Here is a 20623-nt window from a genome sequence, read left to right on the forward strand (position 1 = left end):
GGTAACCAGATGGATTGTATGGTCTTAAATGCTGATGAATTTCCAAGATTTTCAATGCCTTCATTATGAACAGAAGCAAGCCTTAGTTTGCTTTTTCATCCCCTTCTGAGAGGACAGGGCACTTAGCCTTTATTTCAGCTCTGTTGTTCTTGGATATGGGAAGTTTGCTTTTTATTCTTGTGCTAAACGATGGGAAGAAATGCATGATACATTAGCTGGATATTAAATTAAAAGTCTAATAAAACCTCTTTGTTAGACATAGGATGCATTCCTGACCAAAAGAGTTTTCATTACAATTGCAGTTTGTCCGTGGCCATGTGGCTACAATGTGCAGTAGTGGGCAAAATTACAGCCACTGCTGAGAGATTTGGAGAAGTATAAAAGGCTTGGCAAGTCTGCTGGCCGAGTCGATGTGTGCTGTGTACTGAGCCATTGTGTCAGCTCTGCACTTCCCTACTCCATGAATTTCGACATATGCTTTGCTGTGTTGGAGACCTCCCGGCTGAATGCTCTGTCTCTCAGCATGTGTGTCATGGGAAAGTTCTGTGTCTTTTGCCAGTGGCTCCGACTTGGCAGGTGTATAGCATTGCTTCCAGCAGGAAGAAAAGTCATTGACAAATATAGTCATTTAATACTGTCTTGTTTCAAGGGCTTTTCTTAGTTCTAACTTTGATCTCTAGACTTAGAAGCTATACTGACTACTTCAGTCTTCTAATATCTGTGTTCCACCATCATTACATCAAATTTAGTCAAAACTGCAAGCTTTCAAAATCACATTTTTCGTGTTGATCTTCTTGGTCTGAGCTCTGACCCATGTGAAGCATTCAGTTAAATCTCCTTTTGGTGTAAAATGTTAATTGAAGTTAGTGCATCTTTAATATAAACAATAGGCAACCATAATAATTAAAGAAACTTATTTTCCTTTTATACTTAGGTTTCAAAGGAATTTTTTTTTCACCAAATAATTTTTGGTTTTTTGGTGCCGTGAATAAATGTAGCAGAATATATTACAGACTGAGAATACAGAGCTTAATCAGCTGAAACAAGTGGAAGACATGAAAATAGGTTTTAACGAGCAGCATGTAGCAACTTAAGTACAGAAAGTTGATTTTTGAAGTAACGTTAAAGTTATGTAGGTTTAAAATATCAGTTGGCAGATAGGGCATGTCCATTCTGCTATTATATGAAGCAACAGATTTGTTTATGAATTAAATCTTTTATATTTGAACATTTTCATTTCACTTAAACTCAGTAAGACCATGAAAATATACAAAGCATTACTGCAGATTTTTGAACTATAGGTGTCACTGTTCAGTCATGAAATGAAGTGCTGTGAAGCAGCCTTATTTATTCATGCTGAGATTTCTACCTACAGTATTTCTAGCTGAGCTGCTTTGCCAACAATAAAAATCTGTCATAGGGATGGCATCAAAAGTCAATGCCTGGAGCAGTTTTTCAATTCCTCACTCAGGTCAAGAATGTTGTTCTCTTTGTCTGAGTGACATGTGTGTAAGACACTAAAAAAATAATCCCATCCTACTGATGCTGACCAAATTTGCTTTCTAGGAATCTCCAAAGTCAAATAATTTCTCTTTTTAAGTTTGCAACCTTGAAAACAGCAGTGCTCTTCCCCTCTCTTCTTGTAGGAGGACAACAAAACAAAGTAACACTTGAGTATCTATTTCATTTATCTTCAGTTAAATAGGATTGGACTCGTGACTGAATATGCAGCAAGTCTGGTTCCAAGTTTATTCTCAGAAGCCTGTCCTTATGAAAGAATTCAATTAGAGTAACTGAACAAGGCAAATTGAACTGGATAGGACATAAAAGATGTGGGAGTCTTAAAGCAGAATTACTTTTGCTTCATGCCTCCACTGGGCTTTTCCACATTGTTTTCACGATTTTTTTTTTCTTTGTAAATCTGCTTGAAATTCCTGTCTTGGTTCTTAAACAGTGGTTTTAAAAATAACTTTGGTTTGTTGGGGTTTTTTTCAGCTGTATAAATATAGAAAGTTTTGAAAAATACTTTAAAAGCTTATCACCAAGAGATGATATTTCAGCTACATCAGCTTGATCTCCGATAGTTTTGACACTAAAATGAGTTGCAATCAACCATTTCAACTCTATCTCCAGCAGGATTAAAGGCAGGAAGGTTTCTTGTTCTGGTTGCTTAATATGCTATATTCAGTAAGAATGTGAACCCCATAACTGGAGCATGAACCTCGCCTACACATCTGTTTGGGACATCTGGATTGTGTGTGTAGCATTTTTAAAGCCAAAGCTTTTTACAGATGCTCTGAAAAATTTTGCCACTTCAACAACTCTGATCTAGGAGTCTTTCCATCCCAGGGACTGCCTTTGCCATCTCATGGCTCTCACAATATACATATTCTTGCTCTTTTTGAGTGAAAAAGCACTCAGATTTCAATGTAAAGTTCACAACATAAAGAGACTCACTGCCTCACTGAATTTCTTTGTGACTTTAAATATTTTGTTAATGGAATTCTGCCATATGAAATCACAAGGAGAGGAAAAGAGAAAGTGTCATTTGATACTTGGCAGAGTGAACTGATGGGTTAAAGAACTGTTTTTTCGCTCAGATGTGCCTCCTCTGTTGGCAAGAAACATCAAAGTAAGACTTTGATCTCCTACAGGGTCCCCCTCCACTTGAGTGGAGTTGTGTCTGATGTATTGCAGCCACTGATTAATCAGGCTTTTAATAGTGCACATGGCACATAACCAGCTCTGACTGGGGCTAATGTTGCCCAGGTCAGCTGTTATTATAAAGCTGATAGTTCATGCTTGGATGATGTGCTTCACAGAAGTGGGAAGTATCCCTACTAAATGTTTTATTATTGACACACCCCTGCTTTGTTGTTTTTGTAAAAGGCAGATGAGGATGAGCTCCCAGCCTCCTGTATTTGATCTTCAGTAAAGCCCCCAAAGAAGCATGGGCTGCTGCTGTCAGCAATTCTAGTCTATATTTTCAAAAAATACTGGGAGAAACATCCTTAATCCAGAATAGTTCTTGTAACTGAAGTTGTCCATGAATGACATTTATTTTTATCTGAATCACAGAATCGACCAGGTTGGAAAAGACTCAGAGATCATCAAGTCCAACCTGTTACCTAACACCTCATGACAACTAAACCATGGCTCCAAGTGCCACATCCAATCTTTTTTTGAACACCTCCAGGGACGGTGACTCCACCACCTTCCTGGGCAGCCCATTCCACTGGCCAATTACTGTGAAGAACTTTCTCCTCACCTCGAGCCTAAACTTCCCCTGGCATAGTTTGAGACTGTGTCCTCTTGTTCTGCCACTGGCAGCCTGGGAGAAGAGACCAACCCCCACCTGTCTACAACCTCCTTTCAAGTCATTGTAGAGAGCAATAAGGTCTCCCCTGAACCTCCTCTTCTCCATGTCATTGATCATGACAATCAGGGTGATCTGCAGCAATTTCTGTGATCTCTGGTTGTAGCCGTAAGCTCCAAATGCTCAGGCATCTCAGATTAACAAACACTTGATTGGCATGAGTGTAGACAGCACAGGTGTACCAGAATGAGCATCAACATCCCCTTCACAGTACAGCATTTTTCTTTGGAGTAAATTAGCCAAATGGATCTCCTTGCTTACAGACAGATGGAGTGATAGGTTTCTGATTTATTTCTTTCTGTTCCTCACCTTCCAGGCTACCAGTGCAATTGCCTCTCCCAGTTTACAGGAAGGAATTGTGAGTCAGAGATCACAGCCTGCTTCCCAAATCCCTGCCGGAATGGAGGCTCTTGCGATCCCATTGGCAACGCTTTCATCTGCAACTGCAAAAATGGCCTGACAGGAGTTACGTAAGTGACCCTCCCCACATGGGCAACAGGAGCTTTTCAATTCAGTGGTGGAAGGCTTCTTTGTCAGGCATCTTGCTCCCAAAAGCTGTGATTCACCTAGCAAAAAATAACCCAAAATTAATAGCTTTTTTCCAAGTATAAGCTGACAACAGCTGAGAAATCCATGAGGCTTGCATGTTCAGAAATGCTTTTCTGAACTTGGCCTCCTAAAACATTTCAGGATGTTATCTCCAGAGAGTTTTCACTGAGGTATACACAACTGTGTTAGAGGCTTTTTCAGCAATCTCATAAAGACTGTGAAAGCTGCTATGTAATTTTTTTTAATGGATCAATTATTTAGTTGTCTTAGCCCTGACATAAAAGCCCAATTATTGTCTTTTTTTAAAATCACAGCCTTGATCATATACTTGATGTAGAAACAGAAATTTCTGTGACCTGCCCATGCTTTTTTCTCATCTAGTTTGTCCAGTGTTTGTGCTTTTTGTTCTGCCTCTTTTTTTAATCACCTCCTCTTCTTTTCCAATTCTCCTCTCTCATTGAGGTTCTTTTGTTTCCCCCAATTCTCTAATATTTGCTCATTTTGTCTTTTACGCAGTACACAGTCAGTATATCCTCCTCTTAAATAAGTAGTCTGATTACTTTACTATATATTTCTCAACTATTTTCTCCTTGAAGCCTCCTAATAAATTGTATTGGGTCCCATGGGATGGTCCAAAAGCAATATAAAAAAGCTGAGATTCTCCATTACATTCAGTGAGCATTCTTAATAAGGTCAAGGACCGTTTTCTTACGAGATGCTTTAAACTCCTATTCCCTTCTTTATGTTTCCATTTTATGTCTTAAAAAGCCATTGAATATCTGTAGGGAAAAAAAAAGAATAATATAACAATAAGATCATTTGCCAAGCACCATTAAGGTGTTTACTGTAATAGTATCACTCTGAAAAGATAACTCCTCGTGTACAATCTGGGCTGTTTGCTAGGTGTTCTCCAAACTCTGTTTTTCTTCTCTTTTAGGTGTGAAGAAGACATCAACGAGTGCGAAAGAGAAGAATGTGAAAACGGCGGCTCCTGTGTCAACATATTTGGCTCATTTCTGTGTAACTGCACCCCTGGCTATGTGGGGCAATACTGTGGTCTTCGCCCTGTGGTGGTTCCCAATATACAAGCTGGGCATTCCTATGTTGGCAAGGAGGAGTTGATAGGAATAGCTGTGGTCCTCTTTGTCATATTTATGTTGATTGTCCTCTTTATCATCTTTCGCAAGAAAGTCTTCAGGAAGAACTATTCCCGCAACAACATCACGCTCGTACAGGATCCAGCTACTGCTGCCCTGCTCAACAAGAGCAATGGCATCCAGTTCAAGAACATGAGGAACAGTGGAGACAGTAGAAATATCTACCAAGAGGTTGGGCCTCCACAGGTCCCAGTGAGGCCAATGGCCTATACCCCATGCTTCCAGAGTGACTCACGAAATAACTTGGACAAGATAGTGGATGGGCTTGGTGTGGAGCACCAGGAGATGACAACGTTTCATCCTGAGTCCCCTCGAATACTGACAGCCAGGCGGGGGGTGGTGGTGTGCAGTGTGGCTCCAAACTTGCCTGCCGTGTCTCCCTGTCGCTCTGACTGTGACTCCATCAGGAAGAGCACGTGGGATGCTGGGACAGAAAGTAAGTACCATTGCATGCCAGTCTTCCTCTTCCCCATCGTAGGATGCAGCAGGTGCAGTGGCACAGGTGCTTTTAATGCTCCAACCTCATACAGTTGCAATTGTTACATTTCTCCAAAAACTGATTTGGTTTCATTTTGAAAGGTTATAATTAAATGAGGCGTACAAGGCCTCTACTTGTATGCATTAAGTATGACTAAACGCATTTATTTCACTTGCTCAGAAAGTACATATGAGTAAGTGCTCTGAGTGTAGTTCTTCAAGTGATACAATGCAATCATCTTTCTATTGGAAAAAAATAATTTGGGGCAAAATTCTTAAATATAAACTCTGCTAGGTTTGGGCAATTTTCCTCTTGAGAAAATTAAGCTTTCTGAAAGATGCAATCTTGCTTTGCAACAGGAACAAACGAACTAATATTCTCTACTTCCAGAGTCTGAAAATCGTGCACTACTGCCGGGATCACCTTTTCTACTCATTGCAGTCCCATGTGTCACATTGATCACAAAAATTCTGATCCCGACACTTAACCCTATTTGTGCTTTGATGTTTTCTCACCTGGGAGAAACCTGAGAGGATCCAGCCTGGGAGCCTGTCAGGCTGGATCAGGGAGGCCATGCCAACTTCAACAAAGCAAAGTGCAAGGTCCTGCACCTGGGTCGGGGCAATCCCAAGCACAAATACAGGCTGGGTTACAAGTGGATTGAGAGCAGCCCTGCAGAGAAGGACTTGGGGGTACTGGTTGTTGAGGCATTTGACATGGGCCAGCAAATTGCGCTGGCAGCAAAAAAGCCAGCTGTATCCTTGGCCACATCAAAAAATGCATGGAGAGCAGATCTTGCCCCTCTACTCTGCTCTTGTGAGAGCCCACCTGGAACACTGTGTCCGGCTCTGGAGCCCCCAACATAAGAAGGGCAGTCATCTGTTGGAGCAGGTCTAAAGGAGGGCCACAAAGATGATCAGAGGCCTGGAGCACCTCTACTACAAGGACAGGCTGAGAGAGCTGGGTCTGTTCACCCTGGAGAAGAGAAGGCTCCTGGGAGACCTTATAGCAGCCTTCCAGTACCTGAAGGGGAGCTGCAGGAAAGCTGGAGAGGGACTATTTATAATGGGCTGTGGTGATAAGACAAGGGGTAGTGGTTTTCGACAGATTAGACATTTGGAAGAAGTTCTTTGCTATAAGTGTGGTGAGACACTGAAATGGGCTGCCCAGAGAAGCTGTGGGTACCTCATCCCTGGAAGTGTTTAAGACCAGGCTAAATGAGGCTTTGAGCAACCTGACCTAGTGGAAGGTGTCCCTGCCCATGGCCAGAGGGTTGAAACCAGATGATCTTTAAGGTCCCTTCCAGCTCAAACCATTCTATGATAACACGGTGCCCCCTTAATTGCTGAACGAGTTTCTAGGCATGTAGCAAACTGCATTTTCTCTCATGGCAGGAAACACCAGTTTACTGGGACAGGATAACAGCCCTATGTCTATCCTTGCAAGCTGGTCATATTGACTGCAAGAACCTGGCTTTAGCATTTTTTTAGTAGTTTTTTCCTATTGCATCTTCAAACCCGCTGCAACACGGCATAAACCAAACCTGCCAAGTTAAACTCTATGATCTGATCCAGAAATTTTCATAGTCCCGTGGTTTTAAGCAATAGGAATTGAAGAAAAGAGGACTCTGGCCCTGGTCTGCACATCTAAGGCATTGGCTAAAGTCTTCTGGTGAAAAACAGGAACTGATTTTCATTTCTTTGGTCTGTATTTCACAGTTGTGTTGTGTCTGACCTTTGTAACCATTAAATATAGTTCTGCTGATTGAAAGCATCATCATGCCAGCCCCCATACCTGCTCTGTTCTGTATTCTCCTGTGTGTTTCTGCTGCAGACACTGCTGGTGTCTGTATGAATTTCTGCACAGCATGAGGCCACGCCATGACGAGGGACCTCAGCTGTTAAGGAGTGGGAAGCAGTGCAGCTTTGTTACTGCAGTGCTCGCTCCATCTACTATATATACCCTGCTTCTCAGCAGCAGGAAATCAGCCCTTACTGCATGGAGGTGCCCCATGCTGGGTAGAAATATGTACAGCTAGCAGGTGGAGAGCTGTACTTACATGTTTGCAGCACCTGAACTTGTTCATTAATGTAGCTATCTATCTCTGTGCTTACTATGGAGGATAACTATTTGTATTCCTTATTATCACTTACATAATGCCTAGATGAATGTGTTTATTCCTGTGTGTTTAATTACATGAGAATTTATACCATAGGCTGCAGTTACATTTCCAAACTGTAGAAGAGTTGTCAAGACTGAATGTCCCTGATGAAAAGCAATGTAAATTGAAGCATAATCTATTATATGTCAGTGGTGAAGCCATTAAAATCTGATCCAAGAGCCACTGATATGAATAAAAAGATGCACAATAATATACTGAGCATTGAATGAGCCTCTAATGAGGCTCTCAAATGAAGAACAGTAAAGATAAATGTAACTGTATTAAGATGTCTATAGCACATTTTTTCAGTCATCATTCTCTTTGCCACTGAGACTACACGTCATCTAAAAGGGCAATACTGAATACGGATGTTTCTTCCTTGATTACAGTGGTGTCAGCTACTTGGAAGACTCTCTGGGCTTCAAACAATCCAAAAATCTAGGTATCTTCATCAGATGACTTCTAGAGCAATAGATCATTTCCTCTGTCTGAAGGAAATGATTTTATTCTGACAAAAATAAAACTACTAACAGTATTCAAATGGCTCCATGGTATAAACAGACAAATATGCTTTCCTAGAGAGTATATCATTTTGCTTTGTTTTTGCTGTCAATGAAGGTAAAGGGGTTGATGACGCTGAAGAAGTGACCTGTTTTGCAGGAAGTAATAAAGGGAGCAACTCTGAAGTGCAGTCCCTCAGCTCCTTCCAGTCTGATTCTGGTGATGACAATGGTAAGAAATAGTTTTATCTTTATTTTGCTGGGGGTAATGCTATTTAGTTATCTCTTTCTAATATTTAGGTAATATCTAGAAATCGTGTTAATAATGCTAGAAGTCAGAAAGTCCTGGGCTTAAATACTCATTCTGTGTCCATTTTTCACATTATAGAAATCCAGAATCACAGAATGTTAGGGGTTGGAAGGGACCTCAAAAGATCATCTAGTCCAAGCCCCCTGCCACAGCAGGATCACCTGTAATTAAAATCTTGTTGCTTGGAGATGTTGTATCACTATCAAGCTTTACAGTGAATTAAAGGTGTGATAAACCAGAGTCCCGTTGGCAAGGATTTAAGACAACTAATAGGTTGCAAGTGAAACTGTAGAATTTCTATCATTTTCCCTCTTGTAAGAGCACAATTTTCATGTTTTATCAGTCAAATTAAAGGGAATTTCTGTGCTGCGTGCCAGGTCTCATTCATGGTCCCCATAAAACTCTGCTGATGTTCAGCAGAAACAGTAAGAGGATGAGCCAGTCCCTGGGGGCTTGGCTTCTCCCTGGCAATCACAGCTCAGTGAACAATAGAGTGCCATTAAAGCCTTACTCAGTGCATGTTCATTGCTTGCTCTCATGTCCTACATCATTATCCCAGTGGGTGACATGGGCAGAGCCATACACAGCCTGAAAGAGTCCTACAAAGTCAGAGCAAACGTTTGTTCCTAAAGGCCCATGGATGTTGAATAGTGGGTCTGAGAAAGGGCAAGATGTTTCTGCTGGGAAGGGATGGTGGATGTCAGGGAAGCCTCATTCTGATACACAGAAAAAGATTAGCACATAGAAATTGCACTTGGTTTCCTCAGCCTCCAGTTAATGAACTGTCTGGAGACTCAGTTCTTCAGTCATGTCATGCAGCTTTTCCCCAGCTACTCCTAAATGTTGGAAAAAGCACTTAAAGAGAAGTGCACTTGCAGTTCCTTTCGGTTCAGCTGTGGTTGAAGCACTGTATTTTTATCAAAATTCTCGGTGCTTTTCTGCCCCTACACTCCCCCAAAAAAAACTTTTAATGTTTTTTAGAGTAATTATTAGAATCATTATTATTTTAATAATACATATTTCTATTACAATTACCTGCAGAATAATTATTCTGGTCATCATCTGTTATATGTGGTTACTTTTTATATCTCCCAAATTCTAATTAGGCTTTTCAAGCATCTTATCTTGCCCCCCATTTAAATCAGTAACACAGTGTCCACTGAGGCTGAATGGAACCATTGGTGCCTGCTCATTTTTTGTGAAAGCTGTATTTAAAATATGGCCTTTAGAGATAACAATTCTAGTTCAGGCTCTAAACAAATCCGTATCTTCAGGGAAAATTAAAGAAACTTAAATCATCTAAGTCATTTTGCAGAGGTCAGTCCAAGACTGCATGCTCTGGATTTCTTGCAGTGGCAGGGAGGGTTTGCAGTGAAAGAGCTTAAAATATAAATACAGGCATAAGTCAGCATATATATGCTTATATATATGTGGGAACCATAAATCCTTCACCTACCTGTCATTGTAATTTTTTATGCCTAACATCTCGTAACATCTCTGCAAAGGGTAAAGGATTGTCAGTGAAACCACAAGCAATACAGCATCCACACTCTGTGGCCAGGCTGCTCCTTCTCAACACTCCTTCCTCCAAAGCCACCTAGCAGTGGGGACAGGCTTGTGTCAGGCTCCTGTACAGCTGACTGCACCAACACTGTCTTGTGAAAGTGGTTAATGGCTTCCAACTGGGGAAACTTGGTTTGCACCAGACAGGTACTGGAAGGTATCTCACTGAAGCTGTGAACAGCCCTGTGCTGTTCAGCTTGTGTCAGGTACAGGCAACCTCCACTCACACTCTCCATGGTGCATGGAGCCTTTTTTTGCTGGGTCAGACAGGGTTTGTCTCACTGTGAAACTCTTTCCTGGTGTGAGTTTTAACCTGCTTTTATTTTTTCCACCTTATTTCTACTGCATCTAAATTGCTCAGCTCCCCTAGTCTTGCTGAGAGTAGTTAGCAGTGTTTTGAGTCACTACGGTTGGAAAAGACCTTTAAGATCATCAAGTCCAACCATTATTTCCCTCCCTTCCATGAACATGGTCTGCTCAGCTCCCACACGAGCCAACACTTAAGTTGCAATGAAGACTCTGCTGGCCTTCACTCTTGACCTTTTCCTTTTCAGTCTGAGTTGCTCATCTATTAGATTTTGCAGCTGCCCTCCATCTCTTTCCCCAGCCATGCTGCAGCTAATTGTGTGTAATCACTTACTCTTCCACAATGTTTATTATACATTTGCCACCTCACTCCAACCACTGTTGATGGCACAAATATCCTCAACTTAGACACAGAACATGAATTCGTTTGTTTATCAAGGCTCTTTTTTCCAACTTTTCACAAGAAATGAGGAAATTGGATGAGATCCTTCATCCTATGCCCAAAATTTAACAAGGATGTCAAAATATTCAACATATTGTTGATTGGCACTATTACTGTTAACATGTTTCTTACAACCTCTAAGTCTATTGGCTGTCTGAAACAAAAAAATTATGTCTTGCCTTGCCCAACATTTCTGGTCCCCTTCTAGCCTGCTTCAATGCAATCAGTTTCCTCCTAATTAAAGACAAAGGAAAAGAATCAGATCCAGTACCTACTGATGCAGAACTTTCCCTCTGGTTTTGGTGAGTTTTGTTTCACATCCTCAAAGGCAGGGGTGTTAGCTGGTCCCAAATGCAAATCATCCAGAGGACCACACATTGCTGGCCTGTTGGACTCCATGTTAAACAGTTGCACCATCTATATCAATTATCTCAAGGGAAAAATATGTTTTGGTAGAACACCTGCAGAGAACACACAAAGCAACTGTGAAACTATTCTGTCACACACAGATCAGAATCTGAACCAAATCTACTTGGATATGTCTTCTTAATTACAGCAGTAAGGACACAGTACAATTAAGTATAATGTACTACTATATAGTAGGCACAGCACAAACAGTAAATAAGTAGAACATTCTTCTTAGGAATTAGATTGAGCTTAGAACCATTTCAGGTGGTGTGATGGTCTAAAAGACAATAATCCCTTAGAGCACATGGCACCATCTCTGGAGACCTTTAAGCAAGAATGAATTAGAAATTAGTGTCAGGTAGACAAGATAGTGCTTTGGTTAATTGGATCAGCTGGTCAGTTTGCTTGAATTTATGAGGCCATGCACATCATCCTAGAAGCCTTTCTGGAAATGCTGCTTTGGAATTTATCACCACTCTGAAAATGTATGGGATTATCTGAAATGAAATGTCCTGCAAGCCACTGCATAAATCATGCACTGGTCAGCAGCCTCTTTTTTTTCAATGTCAGTTCTGTCTGTTGGAGAGAATTTATTGTGGTAACATATGATGTGTGTTATAAATACTAACCTGAAGCTGTCCTTCCCCTCCCTTTGTTTTCTGCTTTCCCTCCCCTGCAAGCTTCCATAGTGACTGTCATACAGCTTGTCAACAATGTTGTTGACACTATAGAAAATGAAGGTATTTAATTTTTTTTTAATTTCTTGTTATGCAACAATGCTTCCTATTTTCATTGTGAAACATTCCAGCAGAACCTCACTAACCCACACTGACCAGCCAACCTCTGGCAAGGACTGGGTTTTTCAGATCAGCATGTTCACCAGCAAACACAGAAACACCAGAGGAATGTAGCACAAAATACCTGTGGGCAATTTGAGGTGGTAGAAAAGGTGTCAAGGCCTTCATCCTCTTCTGTTCAAGTCAATGTTTTTGCTTACTTAATCACAGTGCCTTCAGAAAAAAAGGATTCGATTAGGTTGATAATGAAGCCAAAACACCACAATTATCTTGGCTTCAGAGCCTTGGAAACAGGTGACACAGGAAGGCTGTAAAGTATCTCAGGCTGCAGCAGAGCCATGTTACATGCTCCAGTGGGACCAGATGGACAGAAGTGAAATGATGGTCTGCAGGTGGCTTGCTTCTCCCAAGTAAAAACAGGTGTAAACACAACTCCATGGATGCCACATAGCAAGGCAGCCTGACTGCCCCTTCCCCTAGAGCTGATGTGCCCGTTGAATAGAGCATGGCAGTTGGGTCCAAGAAGCCAACACTCAGCTTTGCCACTGACCTCCTGTGTAACCTCAGGCACATTGTCTTACAAGTCAATTGCTTTCCCCATCTGTAAAACAGGAATATCACTATTTTCCTTTTCCATAAAGCACTGGGAAAATGTATAATAAATAATCATTACTTTATTTATACATTTATCTTACCCTGGGAAAAATGTCAGGTCAATATGAACTTAATTTATCCAGAAATCCATCTGTCTTTAGCAAATTCAAGCCATGTTTTGCAGACTTCAGCTAATGTAATCTGCATAGTACTTAAAGATGATCAAGTAAATAATTTTTGTGAAATGACTGACTTTTTTCTTGAGCTAATGTCTTGGTAATTTTGAAAAGCACTTTCATTCCTAGCTAATGATGGCACTTGGGTACTTGTCTATAGTATATTTACTGATTTTGTAAGCATAGTAATGTTATTCTTCTCATTGTCAAATAACTAGCCAAGGTTCATTCAAAAAGAAAGTCCCACTTAAAAAATAAGAAAATAACCCTGAACAGAAACCATAGACACTATAAATGGCCTTGCCTTCCTAAAGGAAAGCTTAAGCAAACACATTGGCTTTACAGGTCAGAAAAGGCCATTCTGACTGCAGTTTCAAGAACTCACTGAAAATGCTTTTTTCACTTCCCAGTTCCTTGTATGAGACTTAGGAACCTTGCATGCTCTGCAGCGGAGCTGGTGGAATAGGTGAATAGTTAGTCTCACTGGATATCCCAGCGCAGCATGGGCAGAATCACTGCCGCAGAGCCACAGGAGGATGGAGCTCCTTCCCCAGGGAGTTTCTAGTGGTTGTGTGAGTCAGCAAATTAGTGAGGTTCTCCTGGATCCTGGAACAACACAGCTCGGAGGGACCTGATGCATCTTGGTACAATGTCATCATACTGACCGAAAGACAGCAAAATCCACCTTACAAAAAAAGGAAGTGAAGAAGCAGAAGATTGGTTAGGGCCGGTTCAGACACTGCTGCTAAACCCACAGTAGCCTCATCCCTCCTCACCTCAGGCTAGCGCAGAGCAGGTAGAAAGCTACTGTCTGACCAATGAGCTAATGAAGAAATCACCATCACCACAACGGCAAGAGTGGTGTTAGTAGATGGAGGCCTGAAGAGCAGACTTTTCTGCCCTCATCTGTGGCTGAGATCCAGATGTTAAGTACTATAATGCCATGAAGGTCTACTGACCTGGCTAGACCTCCTCCAGCAATGCAGTCCAGAGACCTTGCCCAGTGACTTCTTGCATGAAGCCAAATAACACATGGCTGAACAAGAGCATCTCATCTAGAAAATGCTGTGGCTTATTCCCTGCTCTTGTCTCACATGACCCTCTTTCCTTGCTCTGTCCCCCACCCCTGCACCCTCTCCATACTGGAATGCCTCCCTCCCCACCAGCTAGCATGGCAGTGCAGGTGGGAGGTGGGTATGGGGTAGCGGGGCATTGTAGCTGATAGCCCCATTAAATGGCTTTGTATTCTATTCTATTCAGGTTCTTATACCGTGCCCATCACCATGGTATCTGAGCCCAGGTGGGCCCAGATTTGTTTGAACCGGCCCTGAGAATGGTAGATTCTTATTTTTCTGTTTCAAAGTAAACAAGTGAGAGAGAAATGTACTTTGCAATTATAAACTGTAGAGATGGTGGATAGCCCTTTTTGTAACTAAGAATTCCAGCTCTAATATAATTCCATACCTATTCAGTGAGGATAAATAATTAAGATATGATAGAAAAGGAATATAATACACATGACATAATCATTTCTTTATGTATGTCTGCGTTTGACTGGACAAGCTTGTCTTGTGCTCTGACATAAACAGCATTTTAAAGTCCTATTAAAACAGCACTGAGGCAGCTGTAATATGCATGCAGAGTTTTGTATTTTTATGCAATTCTATGCTGGTAACAAGCTCCGAGTTACCCGTTTTTACTTTTCACTTTGTATCTAACAGTGTCTGTTATGGATCAAGGACAGAACTACAACAGAGGTGACTTTTCTGAGACACTTTCTGCCTGTTGGACTGGGCTAGGGTGGGCAAGGCACTGGCTTGATCAGATTTTTTTTCTTGAGCTGCTTCACGTGTTCCCTTATGTTTGAATTCTGTTGGGTTCAAATGCTGCATGAGAGTGGCCAGCCCCTTTTTTTTTTATATCAGGATCCAATTTTCAGTTGATCAGATTTCATGCTTGCACACTTTCTTTCTTGAAATGAAGTCATTGGAGGTGGAAGGGGAGACTAGATGTGGTATCATAAGCATGCTGATTGCATTTATACATTTTTTTTCAATTAACTGTGAAAAGCGTTAATTCAGAGATTTTTGTTGTTTTGATTTGTTGAACTCATAATTTCTAATACAACCCAGAATATCCTAAAAAGGGGAATGCCTGAGAGTGACCACATCTTGTTTCTTTGCTTGTTTGCATTAGCATCGTAATACAATTTGTTCTCCTCTCCTGCCCCGCCGGTCAGAGCATGGCTGATCTGTGTCGATGGCCTGTGGCGCATGCTGCGATGTGAACGTGCTGTGAGGACTAAGAGACAAGTGCATGCAGGACACTTTTTCTCATTAGTGGCCCCATCCTAATGGAGCTCTGTGGTTCTCTTTCTTGCTGTAGCGTATCATTGGGATACCTCTGACTGGATGCCAAGTGCTCGCTTGTCTGACATTGAGGAAGTGCCCAATTTTGAGACGGCAGATGGAGGCTCGGCTCATCACGGCAGTACCAGAGAGCTGGAAACGGATTACTACCTTGGTGGCTACGACATTGACAGTGACTATCCTCCCCCTCATGAAGATGAGTTTCTAAGCCAGGACCAGTTACCACCTCCTCTTCCAGAGGATTATCCGGACCAATATGAAGCCCTCCCGCCTTCACAGCCAGTCTCGATGGCAAATACGCTCAGCCCTGACTGCAGGCGACGGCCGCACTTCCACCCTAGCCAATACCTCCCTCCTCACCAGTTCCCCAATGAGACGGACACCACAAGTTCTCAGACTGGGAACGAATTTAGTACTTTTGCTGTTGGCCCAAGCCAGAACACAGAAAATGTTAGTGCAGGTAAGATGCCCTTATCCTTGCACAACTCTCTAGATGCCTCCTCCTCTGATGTCTCAGCCACCTGTGGTTTTGATGACTCCGAAGTAGCCATGAGTGACTATGAAAGCGTGGAGGAACTCAACCTAGAAAATGTTCACATTCCATTTTTGGAGACCCAGCATCAGACACAAGTGTAAAGGAAGCTCCTTTCTTCTTCTTCTCCCTCCTCTTACTGTTTTTGTTTTACTTTGTCATTTTGTCCAATTAATAGTATAAATATTGAGAAGAAATTTTGCTGAAGTTGTATATATTGGGCAAGGCAAAAATACAGTATAACCCATTATTAACTTGTTCAGAAATGATACTGTATGTGCAGACACAGAGACCAATTGTATTATACATCACAAAAATGTTACAGACAATCTGGAGAGTATGTACCTTCTATTTATTACCAAGATTAAAACTCAACTTTTGAAGCAGGGGGAAACAATAATTGCTAAATAATTTCTTTCTCCCCACCCCCCGCAAAGTTTGATTTCTTTTTTTATTATATTATTAAAAGTGTTACAGTGTTATGATTTCCCCACAGTATTAAGGAACTGGTATGGATCATTCCAAGATGCACTGCTGCATGAAGTCTTATGTCAGTGAAAGAGTCAAAGCAATTGATGGCTGAGGCTGCTGTGTGCAACAGGTCAGATGGCTGAAAAACCAGCATTTACAAACTGACCTATCAAAGACAAGCAAACTGGCATTTGTCCATAAATGTTTATCTATATTTTTGTTTGTTACATAGCGTTTCATTCTAATTAATGTGCATATAGAGCAACATATATACGGTGTGTACTTACTCCAAACTGGCCTACATTGGTTGCCATTTTTTAAAACCTGATGTCAGGTGTGTGTGCATATCTTCACCCCTGAGGACTTCTAGAAATGTCAGAGTTTGGCTCAGTAGGTCTAATTTTGCCCCAGCTGCATATGCAGACCCTCCCTTGACTTCTGTATGCAATGTGAACATGTATCGAAAACATCCGAAAGAAAGGAAACCTTAACTATCTACAAAGCACCAAGGACTTTGTTTTTAAATACTTTGCTTGAGTGATCACCTCTTGAACAACAGTCATCATGCTACAATTATTGCATCAAAATTAAGTTGCATATAAAGCTGCTCTAACCTCAAATCATTAGCTTAACATCTTTTGGCAAATGTCCATCCTTGGAGTGTACAGAATGAGTTCTCAGCTGCTGTAAACTGACTCAGTGGGATTACACAGATGAGCTGTGGCCAAAGATCTGTCCCTAGATCTTCTGCTGGATGTGTGATTTTGTAAGATTCAAGGACTTCCAAAGGTTGTAGGTTTCAGAATACTGAAATGTGAAATGGAGAGAACCACAGGCCTCTGTGTGCTTTGTATTTCCCTCAGTCTGATTGGAGGCCTTTTACACCAATTTGACCTGAACAGCTAAGTAGGATGTGGAAATAGGATTTTCACTCAGCGTATTAAAGCAGAATGTACACACCCATTGCTTGGTGCTATGGAAATGTTTTTACCACTGCATTTTACAGCATCTGTACACCTTATACAGTGAGTATGAGTCTGCAGTCTGCGTTACTGCTGGGGTTTCATCCGCTCCTCCCATGGCATAATTCTGTCTTTCTAAAGAGCTATTGAATACATGAATCATTGCTATAGATGAACAGGTTCATTAACAGATTTCCTCTGCTTCTTTCTGTGATCTGTCGCTTGGTCAAATGTCCTAACTGGATAGTTTCAGCAGTTGTCTTCCAGGGCATGTTCTTGACTGACTTCACTTTCACCCAAAATTGAATTGTGAGACATTCCTTGATATACAAGAAGTGGGGTTTTTTTCAGAAATTGCCCCAACACAAATAAATTATTAATAGAATGTATTGTAAGTAATTACAGCTTGTAACACTTTTAATAAAACAGGATTTCTACAATTCTCAGAGTAGGCACAATATGTTGCCACTTCCCTCCAAGAGCTCATGTAGCTGTGAAAAGCTGGTGTAGATATTTTCTTTGGGATCACGCAGCAATTCTTCATTAGCATACAGCTCATTATATAGGTACGTGAATAAACTGAGTGAACTTCTAGAAAGAATGTACTGCACATGCAAGTATTGCAAGTACTTGTCTGCAAATAGTTCCTGTCTGTTGAATTTCCTAATGTGACTTGGTCTTCCCAAAGTAAACATGCTTCTGTAACAGTGATACATTCTAAATGTGCTCATGGTACATTTCGGCCTTTTTTCCTGCTACTATTCATGTATTTTCAAGAAGAAAAAAAATATGGAAATGTGTATCATGATTGCAAAGAACTGAGGGATTTGCCAATAAGCCATGAAATGGTTTGGCAAGCCTAGAAGCACAGAAAGAGGGTGACTTGCATTGTTCATGAAGTCTGTGTTGCAGGAAGGCAGATGCAATTGAAGTGATGTGTCTTCAAGTGTAGAAGCATCTGTGTTTGGAAAACAAAACTGCAAATATAGCTGCACTTTTAAAGCTGGTATCAGTTTCTTAATGTAATGCTTTCTTAGCATCAGGCTGTGGTTTACATGAGGTTTGCTCCTACTCAGTCTTGGTGCGAGGCATTTTTATCCATTATGCAATTAGTTCTGTTTGAGCCCCCAGCTACTTATGAAATGTACTTGTCAAATGTTCTCTCTAGTGAAAATTCTTGAGTAAGCCTGAGATACCGATATCAAAATTTTACTAGGACATATCAAAAGTGTCAGAAGGGAGAACACTATGGGAGTCTAGCAATTGCCATATGCAAAAAAAAAAAAAAATTCAATATTTCTTACCAAGCTTGTTGGCTCAGTAATATCTTGTTGATAGTGAGTTTTACTAGTAAAATATGCATAAATACAATGTATAGTACTTTTCCTGTTTTGGTGTTGTTGCCATTTCATTTCATTGAATGCGTACTTATTGCAAGTGCTGTTGGGAAGGTGCCGAGGATCAGCCTTCTCTGTCACAGTCATGATTTCTATACCTCAGTATCTCCTCCCCTCCAATTCAAATAGGCCTAATCCACCTTCAAACAGATGCCCTTCTGTGAATATTTATACTTCTGTGGCCTTTCTGTTTTTGTTCTGGCTCTTCTTGATAATGATAAGACACTAAAGCAAATCTAAAGGTGAAATACGTCTTAGGAGTAAGAGCTTCGTATTAGTACCTCTCCCATTAATCCAAACCATTTTATTTCCTTTCTAATTATTGTTCTACATGTACAAGTTGTAACCCTTTAGCCTGGAAGATAACAAGACATTAATAACATTCATAATGTAAGAATTAGTGTTCATATTATTTTTTTATTTTTCTGCCATATGATGATTTTTGTATCACTGCTGCTGTCATCACCAGGTCCCTGGTTCTGTTAGAGCTTCCCCTCACTTCTGCCTATCCTGTGTGTCTGTATTTCAATTCACATTCCTGTAGATGGCTCCACTACATGGTATTTTCTTTCACAATCATCTGTAGGAGAAGTTTCATAGACTTAAAACAGTACTTGCGAGTGTCATTGGATTATAAGTCTTAGGATCAATACAGTCTGTACTTTTTGTAAAGAAACAACAAGCAAAAAAAGCAACTTGTTAAAATAGAAAAACATGCTTTTATCAGAAATCACAGGCGGCTAGGGCTGCATGAGTCTGAGTCAAAGAGTGCTTGTTCTCTGTGTTTTGATCAGGTTGAGAATGCCATGCACATTGACAGCCTTTTTGATACCTCTGGCAATGGAAAGAGCCTTTAAAGTGACTGACAACATAACTTATGCTGCCAATACATTAAATGGCCTTGTGCAAAAGGAAAAATTAGGCTTATGTATCTGCCATAAATATGTTAATTATTTTGCCTTTGTATTACAAAAATCCTGAAGACTGTCATTCAAAAAAAAAAAACCCTAACTCGAACCAACAAACCCAGATACAATGGATGTCCTGAGACAGTATCTTACAACGAGGCAAAGAGCCAAAGGTGACACCAAGGAGCTGCAGAATCACTTCCCTCCCATGAGGCCAAATGGACAGTGCCACTAACAGACCACTGTAAAGTTGTGTGTGAAGGCAAGGAGGGTGTTGCAATGCAGAGATTTATTCCAGTATTGTGATTTCCAGGTCATTAAGCTATTATCCTAAAGCTTGGTGACATTTTTAATCCTACATTATCCTATGAGTTTCTTTAATCTGTAGTTGCAGTAAAAGGATGGAAGAAGTCAAAGGACTCTCACTGGTACTCTTTTCCTGAGAGGAAGCTCTCTCATGCAAGTTTTTCCCCTCTGCATGTCAAGATATGTTTTAATACTCAGAATCCTTTTTCTTCTGTTCTCTAAATTCTGTAGTGTAGTCTGAAGTAGTGTTAGCCTTAGTGTATTGGTACCCCCTCTAGTCAAAAACCTAGATCAGGTGCAACACAGTGAAAAAATGCATGCCATTGAAATGCTAATTAATAGGCAGGCAGCAGCCTGTTGACTCTGTGAGACAGGCAGGTGCTAAACATGACAGAAAATTGTTTCACTTGGCTCAATATAAATTCCATTGTAAAGAGAAATGTGGGTTGGACAGGACAAAATGGTTAAGAACACAGCTTTACACCTCATTGAGCTCCTGCTTGAAAAAGCTAAATGGATGCTGTAGTGTATCTTTATAGCTGATAATAATTGCAGTCCTGGGAGAGAGAATTGAAGCTGTCCTGGACCAGTTCTGGTAAGCTTTGCTTGAAAAGGTAGCATCCTTAATAATGGAGAAAACCAGCTATTTAAAACGTGTAATGAAAGTATGTCTTGGTATTTTTTTGGAGCTATTTACTGAGTAATAATGGATATTTGTAAGGTTCCAGTAAGAGAGCTACACCCTCAGGTTTGCTCCCTCATAGTTTACCATCCATTATCGTGAAGTAAAACTGTGCTTTGTGCCAGTTTGCATCTCTGTTCCTCTCAATACACCAACTTGTGATTTGAGCCTTAGAAGTT

The 20623-nt window shown here is 40.8% G+C and overlaps 1 protein-coding gene across 3 annotated transcripts in view; it reads left to right on the forward strand.

Moving 5' to 3' along the window:
- Window positions 1-15822, forward strand: part of FAT3 (FAT atypical cadherin 3) — a 329724-nt gene extending 313902 nt beyond the window's left edge. For 2 of the 3 annotated variants that reach the window (XM_054382510.1, XM_054382519.1), the window contains 6 exons: window positions 3693-3846; window positions 4863-5518; window positions 8340-8453; window positions 11931-11990; window positions 14539-14574; window positions 15203-15822. In XM_054382510.1, coding sequence (XP_054238485.1) covers window positions 3693-3846; window positions 4863-5518; window positions 8340-8453; window positions 11931-11990; window positions 14539-14574; window positions 15203-15822 — 1640 coding nt within the window. The remainder of the gene's footprint in view (window positions 1-3692; window positions 3847-4862; window positions 5519-8339; window positions 8454-11930; window positions 11991-14538; window positions 14575-15202) is intronic. The other variant, XM_054382527.1, reaches the window with a different exon arrangement.
- The last annotated feature ends 4801 nt before the right edge of the window (window positions 15823-20623 follow it).

Source organism: Indicator indicator, chromosome 1 (genome assembly GCF_027791375.1).
Source record: "Indicator indicator isolate 239-I01 chromosome 1, UM_Iind_1.1, whole genome shotgun sequence".
Taxonomy (NCBI): domain Eukaryota; kingdom Metazoa; phylum Chordata; class Aves; order Piciformes; family Indicatoridae; genus Indicator; species Indicator indicator.